Source organism: Rhyacophila brunnea, unplaced genomic scaffold (assembly GCF_057557595.1).
Source record: "Rhyacophila brunnea isolate RB1 unplaced genomic scaffold, BYU_Rbru_1.0 scaffold_15, whole genome shotgun sequence".
Classification (NCBI taxonomy): Eukaryota; Metazoa; Arthropoda; class Insecta; order Trichoptera; family Rhyacophilidae; genus Rhyacophila; species Rhyacophila brunnea.
Window position 1 is genome coordinate 7,966,962 of NW_028232806.1, and position 12,998 is coordinate 7,979,959.

The 12,998-nt window shown below is 38.3% G+C and overlaps 1 protein-coding gene across 2 annotated transcripts in view; it reads right to left on the bottom strand.

The window, feature by feature from the left end:
• Positions 1 to 10,779, bottom strand: part of LOC147074881 (uncharacterized) — a 29,526-nt gene extending 18,747 nt beyond the window's left edge. The window contains exons 1-4 of one of the 2 annotated variants that reach the window (XM_085943064.1): positions 10,296 to 10,779; positions 9,065 to 9,194; positions 8,142 to 8,325; positions 6,215 to 6,361 (exon numbers count right to left, since the gene is read on the bottom strand). In XM_085943064.1, coding sequence (XP_085799190.1) covers positions 6,215 to 6,361; positions 8,142 to 8,325; positions 9,065 to 9,194; positions 10,296 to 10,484 — 650 coding nt within the window. In that variant the 5' untranslated portion in view covers positions 10,485 to 10,779. The remainder of the gene's footprint in view (positions 1 to 6,214; positions 6,362 to 8,141; positions 8,326 to 9,064; positions 9,195 to 10,295) is intronic. The other variant, XM_085943065.1, reaches the window with a different exon arrangement.
• Positions 10,780 to 12,998: the final 2,219 nt, after the last annotated feature.

Below are 12,998 nucleotides of genomic sequence, written 5' to 3' on the forward strand. Positions count from 1 at the left end.
TACATCATGCAATATAGTAGAGTAGTTTGAAGCGGAGCCGTATATTCTGGAACGGACGATGTTTTGCTACACCATTGTAGACTTTAAATTAGTATACTAAAGTCATCGACTAATTGTAATTTTACATTTTGTACTAGGAATTTCTTTCTAGCTTAGTTTTCTCCTTGTTCGCGTCATTTTATTTGTTGGAGCACTGCTTGGAATCCGGATCGTGGCTTGGAATTCCATCACACGTCATTTGTTTTTTTTACAGGCTCAACAGAGAAACCACGTCACAGCGATTGGTTATTAACCACGTTGTCAGTTCGGTCGGATTGGTCATCTGCCTAGTATTTTGTAGTCATGTTTTAGTAGTTTTTCCTTTAAATATTCGGACGGTGCTTGACGCACAGTATTTATTACTTTCCGACCGACCGGCCCTCACGCAAAACCAAATTGGCAATTATTGTATATACATTATTATTTTATGATTGAACCAGGTTGGTAGAATGCTCCATTTTTACATACTGTCTCTTTTATACATAAAATGTTGTGGTGATATATAGCTCACCCCAGCGTATATTATTATATTATTATTATCCAATGTGCATTATTACTCTACCAACTATTTATGGTCAATGCTAATAAATGATTTAAAATTTATCCTTTCTTAAAAATCGATCAAATGAAAATTCATTCAAAGTTATTTAATCAATTTAAATTCATTCCTTTTTTTTTCTAAATTTGCTAAATCTATTTTTTGATGCACGCCTAAGCCTTCAGCTTGAATTATAATTTAAATAATAGGGGTTGTATTTGTCTTTTGTTCTTGTTACTAGTCTCGTTTCAATTTTATGTTTATATTTTATGTATATGTTTGTGTAACATGTTTTGAATATTGAATTCTTATAATTATTTTTTCTTTTTGCACAGATCAAACAAAATAAATGTATCTTCATATTTTATCAAATTAGTAGTGGAACGGAGTAGGTAGGGAAGACCAGTGTCGACTACTAGACCTTTAGGACTAACCCCGGATCGCCTTACTCATGTTTTACTACGCATACGCAACACCCACTCTGCCACTATAATACCAGAGTGCGAATTCCATTTCTGCGCCCTCTTCGACCCTCGACATACCGCTCCTGGCTGCCCATAGTCCATCGCAGGCCGCGAGGCGAAATCCAAACCTGGGTCTGGATTTCTTTTTTCCAACCAAGGGGACAATGTCATGTTATATTAACTTGCCACACTAAGGAAAACAAGTTTTACGCTGGCAACTCGGAGAAGGAGGCAAAAAGCAAGATGGCGGTTGGCGACGGAAATGAGTTGCTGTTTTTTGGTGTTGTGATTGGCGAATTTGTACGGAGATAAATTAATAATCGATTAAGGAGACGAGAGGCTGGTGACACGGGGCTTACGTGTGGGGACCTCGAGGCAGGACGGACGTGCATGGGTGGCCTAGATCGGTCCGCTCGAATTGGAGATGGTTTACCGTCGTAAAGATAACGCCCGGACAAAGGCTTGCCGACGTCGGAATTTGGTTCCACCAAGGAGACCTGGATTATCGTAAGCTGTATCGTTCCATTTGTTCCATTATTTATTAATCCCTCTCGCGGGATTGTCAGAGTTTATTTTCTCGTTATTCAGGGTTTGATCCGTTAGCTGCAATTGTTCATTTTCTAACCTGTAATTTACCTGTCAAACTTATCGACAATATATAACTTATATCTTGAACTCAACTTAAACTTTTATTTCGCTCCTAGACTCCCTAATTTATAGCCTTCTCAGATCTAGGGGCTGGCGCCCACCTACCAGCATCCGTGCTGGGTATTATACATTGGTTTATCTTTTAGATATTTACGTTCCGGAGGAATGAAATTTGATAACGGCCGTTGGTACTCAAAAAACCCACGACCGGAGGGTAGTAGTCTTTTATACTGGCTAGCCGGCCTATATATATATCTCCTCTATAAACCTTAACACAAAACCTACGTTACACATTGTCTATTGTCTATGGTCTGCAGGTTGGGTTCTATTATCTATGGATGTTATGCCGCATGTATTTTAACATACGCACACGTAAAAACTGTTAAAATTAATTGAAATTAGCATGAATAATTAATGATAATTCAAATTACTAATACATCATAGTAGGTACTCTTCATCAGTGTCATTATTCAGTGAATTTACAAAATGGTGCACATTCAAAATATTCTGCAAAATGACGAAATTATAGACAAAATTTTCGCCGCGACAGCGTCACAGTAGGCGACATGCACCGTGCTGCGTGCACAACTGCTTTCCGACACCCCTAAACCCCAATCGGGTGGCGCCTTTTCAGTAATAATGCCAGGAAGAGTTTCGTAAGTGAATAGAACCGTGAAAGGTAGCATAGCACCGTCCGCACCAATGACATTATTAATGGACGACGCACTCAATACAATAGCTAGCAAGTAAATTCGCATGTATAGGTAGACGTCACGAAATTTCCATTATGCGATATCACGCATCGGAAATTTATAGCAATATGACCTTTATTGTAATGGCGTTAGAGCTGTGTTTCTAATGTTAATGTTCATTTGAGCGAACCCGTTCGAACCGAACCATTCGGCAGACCCAACAAAAAGCATCAGGAATTTATAGCAATATCACCTTTATTGTAATGGCGTTAGAACAGATTATGCCATTCGGCAGACCCGACAATAAAGTGAGTGTCATTTTCTTTTCCAGATGATTCGTCCATATTAATGTCATTGGTCCGCACACACACTAATTAGCACCGAAAGACTTTCCTTATCATCACTGTTTATTGTACTGTAATTTTTTTTATCATTTTTTCCCAACGAAATAGATTTTTTTCTGGTACATTAAGAAAAAAGCCGATTCGTCACAGTTAAAAATTCGCAAAGAATCGTTGAGAATATCTACAACATTTTGCTTTGACAAGTGGTCGGTTAATTTTTGACACCAACCCATGATATTTTGGCGAGTGATTGTAAATCTACATCCCTCTTTGTGAATGTGTGATAAATAACTACGTATCATCGGATGCCGCCCTGTAAAGCCGCTAAACCAATGATTACCGGGTTTGATTACAGTGGATTTTTCTAAGCTTTTAGCAAACAGTGAAGCACTTTCCAGGAAGTCCTTGTTGCTGATAAAGTATCCCCACTGGCTGAATTGAAGAACCCATTCGGCGAGCAGGCTCTCTTCGGTCGAGGAGAAGACGGTCAATTCGTCGTAAGGGATGTCTCCCTGACACTTTGCCCGTTAGGATGAACCTGGAGATGCTGAAGATTCTGCTGGCTTTACGTAAAGTCATGTCGCTTTGAACTGCGGCCACGGCTTGAGCGAGGGCACTCTCTTTATACCGACACTGTTTTGTCGTCACTATCAACCTACAAAAGACAAATTTTATAAATTAAAATCAAACATAATGTGTAATACTGATTCCACATATTTTAACAACGATCATTTCCTTCATCTACTTCAATAGGACATTCTTAATTGATTTTTAAAAAAGACATTCTTGCATGTAGGTAACTAACAAATTTTAAATAAAAATTATTTATTGAAAACATGAACACAATATTTTAAGAAAATTATCTGTTTCCAAGGTAATTACAGTCAAACTTGGATCACGGAAATAGTGAGATCTCGGATGTAATGAGGAAACATTCGTTGACATTTTAGTTTATGATTTTCTACATACATTTATTCACTTTTATAACAAGCTACTTCTCGGGTATACTAAGCAAAATTGTTAATGTGCCAATCGTTTAAGAATAACATTTTCGACCCAAAGCAATAAAATCCGACTGGCCATTCGACTGATGCTGCCGGGATCGGATTACGTTTATGACACTAGTTAAGTGTCTAAGTACCTAATTGGTGTTTTCGCCGACATTGAAAAAGTATCCACGCATATTATGGTTAAAATTGCATTAAAAAATCCAAGCTTTGTGAATTCAGTAGGTACATACCAGCGCCGGCCTCTTTTGTAGTTTATGAATGCCATGCTCGTTTCGGGGATTTTTACTATGGTTTTTAGATTTTTATGTTCTATGCTTAAATAGAACATGGCGTGAAAAATGTTATATAACGATATAACGAGTAATGCTTATAACGAGCAAATTCAGTCGGTCCCATCTTCCTCGTAATAACCAAGTTCGACTGTAAATTAAATTTGTTTACTTTTGACCGTTATTAAATAATGTGGAATAAGTATTACATATTATTGTGTTTTATTTTAATTCATACAATGTCTTTTCACCAAGAATTGACGGTTAACACCCTTAAAGTGAAACAAATTTTAATTAAGGAAGTAACTACACAATCCTTGATCTACTGGCTATTGGGTTATTCATGAGAAAAAAAGTTGCTCAAAATAAGTAAAAAAGTCCTTGATTTTGATTTAAAATGGAATTTCTTGAATTTTTCATATTCTCTTTTTGGTGAAAAACAAAAATCCTATACATTTTCAACAGCTGATGATAAGGTGTACTATAAGTTTTGCGAAAATACTATAATTTCATGGACTGCATACTATAATTCGGTGACAAAAAGATGGCGACACTGTTTGCAGAAAACCACTGCGTATACATCAGACATGTGAACATAGCTACAGGGAAGCGTATTCACCATCCATTGATAGAGTGCGAAAAGTTTACGGTGATGGGCGGCGGCTTGGAGAACTAGATCCCCTCCTCTCGCGTTTCAGTATTCATTCCCCTCACCACGAACGCATCTGACGTTTTTTATAAGTGTGCGGTATCAGTCATTTAGACATGTTAATAATGGCAAAAGTTTTGAAAAGTGACAGCAGGAAGTTTATAAGTCATCTTATCTCCTACTGTGAAGAAGAAAAATGACAAAATAACCTCATTCGGCTCTTCAACAACGTTATCGAAAGAGTTGCCTCGATGACAGCTACAAAACACACTTAAAATTTAAATGTTGCCATATAAAATTTATCCTGAGTTATTGGAAACATATGTATATCATTATTTGAAATTTGCGAAAATATATACAGCAGTACACTCTCAGTAATCCGCCGCTCGATTATCCGACAACTACTATAATCCGCCGCTATTTTTACTAGTTGAAAGCATAAAATCAAGCTCTATAATTCGCCGGTATTCGATTGTCAAATTTAGTAGTACGCCGCGCACAAGTATACAACGCAGATGAGAAAGTGGCCAAGGACCGCATCACAATTATGCCGTGCTCCAATGCAACCGGGACACACAAACTGAAGCTTTTGGTCATAGGGAAAGCCAGGAATCCTAAGCCATTCAAGAATATCTGCATCACTGAACAACTGGTTGTGTCAAGTGATTTACTGTTTAATATTAAGTTAATAAACTTAGTTTATAAATATGTAGATATAATTTCGTAAATTTAATACTTAATTTTGATTATAAATAAAACTGTAATTTGCTAGTACAAATTTCTCAAAACACTATTTTTACGAAATACCTGTTTTAATTTTTACTATATTTTGTATGTATGCACTATAATCCGCCGCTTTCACTAATTGGTCACTTGTCTGGTTTTTGGGGTGGCGGAGGAAGGGAGGAAGTGGGAAATAATATCTTCCAATCCTGGCAATATTCACAATACTTCGAAATCGAAAACCATAGATAAGACACAACACGAGCGCCGCTGCCAGGCCTCACGTTAAACTTTTCAGTCTCTATTAATTTTAATATCACCATCACTCACTTAGCTTGGAAAAAACTATTGGTGACTTGAGATGGAAGAAGTAAATGGATAAATTTCACTTTTTTCAAAACTACCCTTAATGTCTTCAACAGAAGCAGTATACCCATAGGTTTTTCCAAAAAAACCACTTACCTGATAAAGTTCAACAGCTTTATCCGGGTGTTCCTCAATCCACAATGCCATTTCACTGTTATAATAAACGTCAATTTATTGGACCAATTAACGATTCATCCAAACACACCAATATAACGCCATTAGCTTTGGCAAACTCTAATGCCATTAGGTATTTGTGGCAGGCATCACCGTTAACGATAATGACTTTCTGAATTACAACTGAGAGATCTCCATAGCCTACCTCCACCCTTCACCACTGATGTGTAGTGAATTAAGTTAACCGGCAATGATATATTTTAGCAGTGCCGACAATTCTTGAAAAAAATCGTTACTGGTGGACATCTAGCTGTGTCATCTTAAGCAGAATATTCTTATGTAAAGTATATATACATACCCTTTGTCCACGGAGCTGTGTGAATTTTTGTCGGCTTTATGTTTTACTGGTTGGGTTTTTTGCTTTTTAGATTTCGTACACTCGGCTATTATTTCATCTTCTATTGGATTTGTATTTTCAATTTTTGTCACTACCCCATCACATGTTCTGGAAAATACTGTGTAATTAGTTAAATGTTATTTGTCTATAACAAATTGCGTGATGAAATTAATTATAAAAATGCTAAATAAATAAAAACAATCTATAAAAAAAAACAGAGTATTATTGATTGGACACTCAGGAAGCTAAGAAAAAAACTGTCTAATCTAATTTAGAAGGGAAAAATTTCAATCATCCGCAGTAGTATTCTAGCAAGAAAATCTGCAAGCAAAATAATGTAGTGAAACAGTACCGCAGTAATAGAAATGAAACAATCACAAATATATTGTGACCTCACCGGGATTCAAAGCCCGACGATGCAAGGCCAACGCCTTGTGCACTGGACTATGAGGGCCACGCATACAAATGAACCATGCATTATAGACGTGCAATAGTGTGTGTAATACACCAATATTAAATGAGCGTCAATGCATAAACCGAGAGCAGTTGTCAGTATTTGACGTATGGCGTATTCTTGACACGTATTTAAATTTATCCCGTATTCTTCCTTACTCGAGATCGGTTGCCTGCTTCTCCTTACCCTATTTACCTTTCAGTTCCTACTATTGTTCTCTGTGAATACACATACCTTTTGTTCATGGAGCGATGAGAACTTTTGACAGCATTAACTTTGACTGTGGGCGTTTTTTGCTTTTTATATTTTGTACGTTTAGTTGTGTCTTCATTTACTGGATTTGTGTATTCGATTTCAGTGAGCATTTTAAAATTACTTGCGATATTGCATCCATAGATAATATTTTGAACAGAACTCAACCAGCAAACCATAGATAATATCATATCATAAACACCAGAAATAGACAATAATTTAATAGAAAATCCATAGCATGCATTTTGACGAAATGGTGTCGAGTGATGAGTCGAAAATGTGTTATAAAATAAAATAAAAAACGTTCATTGAGTCATGCAGTTGCCGATATAGGGCGGTACGCGTGAGGTGACCTCGTTGTTGTTCTGGTAATTTCGGCAGATTTTGATTTGAGATTTGACAATGTTCATGAAAAATGACATCACACACTTTTTTTGAGATTTGACAATGTTCAGAAAAATGACATCACACACTTTTTTCCCGTAGCGACAGCACATGACGTGATGATAATATCATCTCTGTTCTGGCAGAACAGACTAACTGGAGAACGCTAGTTTTGAGTAATTTGACTTTGAAGTTGTTAAAATGTTTGAAATGGTCTATCATGTGAGTTTATTAAGTAATCGTAAAAAGGATGACTTTGAAATAAAGACTGTTTATTTATTAAGAAGGTTTCCAGACGGTAAAGTTTGAAATAAGGAACATTTTGGTATAACTAATCAAAGTCATTTTTTCGAATTAGTGTCTTCTGCCAGAACAGTGACGATATTATTTGACACATTAGTGTTGTTTTATTTTTCACATTTGAAATGGGGTAAATCCAAAGAGGTTTGTGTTTTTCAATGGGCTCACGGAGACGTATCTACAAACGAAAATCGTACATTTCCCACCTTCAGTTTAACCTAGCCAATATAAAATCTCATTGGCTGAAAACCACTCCATACTAATCAGGTGATACCTCATGAGTTGCATACCGTTTAATACCAATACGCCTACCAACGAATGACTCCGAATGCTTTACGAACTATCAGAAAATATCTACGCTTCAAATCAATGTGAATTTAGCTAAAGGCCTATCCTATATAGTAAATCAATGGGTAAATCAGTATAGTATTCAAAGTGGCACTGAATTCTTTGTGATTAACTAGAGTTAAATCTAATATGTATCAAAAGGTAATTTACATCATCTGGTCACCGGCTTCACTCTGAAATGGGTCTTCAGAGGACTTCTCTCTACAAAAATTGTTGTCGTCATCACTAGGTAATAAATCCTCAACTTTGACGTTGACGATTTCTATGTCATGTCGCAATGATGGATCAACATCAGACTGTTCAAAATGAAAAACAGGAAAATCACTTGTCCCATCTGGAACATGAAGAAGAATAAGTCATATAAATTTACTTTTCCAACTGTTAGGTGGTACTAATTTGGGAGTAAATAATGTTTAGCGACAAATGCAAAGAGATGGATTTTATAAACAATTACGTTTCATAACATTAAAATTGGATGACAGTAGTGGAAAACTTTGTTCATTCGTTTATTTGTAGTAAATATCAAAAAAAATATGTATTTTTTTGGAAAATTAGCAGACTGTATCTCTGTTCGAGCTTTTGTCGTTTTAACATTATTTACTCCCAAGCTCTTCAATTTCACTATACTTAATTGAAAATTAAAAATCAATACTACTTACTGACCAAGTTTGCTTTTTACGAACTATGAAAACCAGAAAACTACAGTAACTCGGCCACATTATGAGAGGACAAAATTACAGCAAGGAAATATCAATAGTAAGCATAGCAAAGGACGACGCTGCAATTCGTGGCTTAAAAACCTTCATAATTGGTACGACTGTAGCTCCTGCAGCAGGTGGCCGACCTCCGTTTGGGGATGGCATGATAAGAAAAAGAAGATTGCTTGACAAAAATTGATTTTCAATTCTTTAATATCTAAAACTCATTCAGTTCCATATTATATTGTGTAATAAATATTGTAATTCACATGACTCGGGACCCACATTATTATAAGCCTACACGTTACCGCTCGGAAATCATGGCTGTATCAGAAGTAAAAATGACGAGAAAATAATTAATAATGGTAAAATTACCGAGCCAGTGCCTAATATTTTCCTGCGCAGTTTCCACCTGGTTCTTGAATTTAGTGACTTCTCTAAGTCTCGTGACGCAAGAATCACAGATCATATAAGCATTTCCATACTTTGGTTGATCGGCGCCTATCTGTAACAGGAGAAAGAAATTCATAGACAATTGTGCATTTGCTTAACTGATTTTAAAGTCCGTAGACCAGGTTCATTGGATTTCAAACATGTTTGATATTTTATTCGCTGAGTTGCCAAAATTCATCTGTCAAGAAATGCGTAAGTATGATTTGACAATAATAATAGGCAATCATTTGAAATGAAAAAAATTGAATTGATTAATGAGAGATTTAGCAATAATTTTTTTTATTCGAGTTTATGAATGTTGTTTTTACTCCTACATTATTTTATGCAAATTTACAAGTAAATAACACAAAATTTCAGGATTATAAGAAGACATTAGGATACGTTTAGTTATCACAACTGTCAAAGCTCGACTTTTTTACTCGTTCGTTGATCGTCTGTTGGTCAGTAGCAGAGCATAGACAAATCAGACAACTTATTGTCCTCGGACTTTCGGCTCGTCAATTTGGAGCGCCTGCACACTTTGTAGTAATATAATTTTTCACATAATTCGTCTATATTATAATATGCCAATACTTATAAACGCCCACAGGGACATCTCAAAACCCGCTGGATAGACAAACTCATAAAGTTCGGTGGATGTATGTCATAGCAAAGAACTAGGGACTGAGAAGAGTGGTAGGAGCTTGGGGAGGCGGTGCCTGTGACCGGTCGTCCGCCGTCTTTGGCTGTTAGTCGTCATTGTTGAATTCTGCTATCTTTTTGTCATCGAATTATAGTACGCTGTCCAAGAAATGATAGTATTTCGGCAAAAATTATAGGACATGTTGAAAATGTAAAAATATGCTAACTGGAGAATTCAATTAATTCCATTTTTCAAAATTGTGGTATTTTTGACGTACAATACGTTTTTAATATTACGCGGACCAAAATGTACTATAATTATAGTTTGGTTGGCAACACTGCGTTCACTGAAAGATGGCAGCGCGCGCGGACAACTAGTCACATCTTGTGAACTTCTTGAAAATCTTGTGACCCGGGGAGGCCTTCATCCAGTAGTGGATCGAACCCGGCTGATGATGATGACTTGTAAATAAATAAATTGAAATTGCTGTAACCATATGATAAATAATTAATATCTTAGCCAGGAACTTACATTCAAAGAAAAACAATAACTCATCATATCCGAGTATACCTCTATGCTTCCACAATAATCAGACATTCCCATCATGTCTTTTAGGTTAGAATTACTTCTGCTGGCCAAACAAGTTTGGCATAAGTTTGATAACTGAATATATTTTTCCTCTTTCTCTGTCTTTATTGAGCGATTACCCAACGAATCCATTCTCAACGTCGACTGTGAGCAGTGCGATGCCAACACAATAAATAATTGTAATCATCCGAATAGGTACTACAGAATATTAGATGTACAATTTTCTAATAAGTTGGCGATATTGGAAGCATCATGACATAATGCCACGATAAGACTTACAAATGACTAAGTATTCCAACTTCATAAATCAAATCGTTCGCGTTGATAGTGAAGTTACAATCGAAATAGTTATCGATTAAAAAAATTATTTTATAAAACAACCAAGTCAAAACCGACACTGACAGTAATAATAAACAAGTCACTCTATGGTTTATGCAGGTGCTGCCATAACAAAATCCATAGACAATATTTATTAATATCTTTTACGATTTAATTAATTGAATTATTATCTTGTTTAGCAGGCTGGCAGGACCGACGCTTCTATCGTAGCGTCCTTTGTCTTTGGTTATTCAAAAGTTGATTATTTTTTTCCTTTGTCAGAAGCGACAAAGCGAACAGCGTAATGAAGCCAGCAACGTCGCGGAGGGACTAGCGATGGAGACCGACTCGAATGAGTCAGAATTACTGTTGGACGATCCAGTAGGTAAACTGAGGGCATCAGTAATGTCACTGGATAACAAGGTATCTCAGATTTTTTCAATCTTGACCCAACAGGGTCTGCCTACAGTGGTGCCTACTCCGCAGAGGCCGACGGTAAACATCGACTCTCCGGTAAGTTTTTTACGGCCATCCGCAAGGCCTGAAACAGCGGAAAAACCCAACAGGATTCCGTTGCCTGTATTTAGTGTCGTAGTTCAGGAGCCTGCTTTTCCGACGCCAGACAAAGCTCGGGTAGCGGAACTTACCAGACTCCAACTTTTCGACACAGATAATTGGGCGGGGGTTCGCTACGCTGAAACCCAAAAACAATATTTGGCGGCCCCATCTTTCGTTGAGTTGGGACTCAACGATGAGTTATGCCCCTACGATCGTTCATCGCAAACGATACATCTAATGGAGCGTACGATCGCCGGCCTCCAAAATGCGATGCTCGCTCAAAAGGAGTGTATTCGGGACGCGTTACAGCGAGTGGTCGACTCTATCAGCGACCACACTATCGCATTGGTACGGCTCTTTTTGAGACGGTCGTAAAGGAGTTCGGGACCTCTTCAGCACTCAACAAAGTATCTGAGGACGTCACCCGAATCCTTTGTGGAAAACGGGCAGAGTTGGTTCAGACGAGGCGGAAGAAAATCCTCTCCGTTATAAAAGACACCTTCACGCGAGAGGCTCTTAACAAGATCCCACCTAGCGCCGAACATATCTTCAATAAAGATAAACTGGCGGTGTTCCTAGAAAGAAGTGGGGGTCGTGAGAAGGTCTTCGATCAGACCACCAAAGTGGTTGACCAGGGCAGGGAGAGTCAACCTAGCACTTCGTTAGGTGGACACAATGACACCTTTCGGATGCAGGGATACACGAGGAGGATACCAGACCAGGTTAGGGGTGGCTTGCCGAGAGGCCCATGCCCATCCAACCGAGGTTTTCCCAGAGATAACCGAGGTGGTGGGAGGGACACTTACCCTAGACGCAGGTGACCGGGTCTCCCTCACCACGTTCAAAGGGGGACGCCTCCAGCATTTCCAGGAAATCTGGCAGGCCAAGGGTGCACCACCACCATTATTAAAAATAATAACGGGAACCCGTATTCCGTTTATAAAGAACCCCCCTCTAATAATGCCTTCCGTACAATTCCAGAAGGATTTCCAAACGCGACAATCGCCGGAGATCACTTCACAAATCGCGGGACTGAAGATATCGGGAGTATTGGAATCGGCAGAACCATCTCCGAGCTTCCTCTCAACCCTGTTCCTAGTAAGGAAGCAAGACGGCAGTCAACGACCCGTCTTCAACCTAAAACGGTTTCCTACAACCAAGGCCGTTCAAACTGTTCCACCATTTCAAGGTCCCAACATTCCTGCAAAGGGAAGACTGGTTAGTAAAAATAGACCTAAGCCAAGTGTACCTACATGTACCTATAGCTATACAACATCGCCAATTTCTTCGGCTAGTTTACCAAGGAGAACTCCTTCAATTCACGTGCCTTCCGTTCGGACTGTCGGCAGCACCAAGACTGTTTGCCTCATTAACAAACTGGGTGGCCGAACACCTCCGGGGAAAAGGTATGAGAATCGTCACTTACTTAGACGACTTTCTGATGGCAAATCAGTCCAGAGAGATTCTTCTGTCGCAACTGACTTATATGATAGATTTCATGCAGCCACTAGGCTGGATAATCAACAAGAAAAAATCTTGTCTGATTCCAAGCCAACAGCGGGAGTTCTTGGGTATCACGTGGGATACTCACAACAATCGGAAATATCTATCAACAGAGAAGTGCACATCACTTCGTCACCACCTGCAATTGCAGATCTAAAAAGGCAGTTGGTCGCTCAGGCAGGCCCAACGCCTCCTCGGGCTACTCAACTTTGCAACCTTCGTCACTCCACAGAAGAGGTTGCATTGCCGACGTCTACAACATACGAG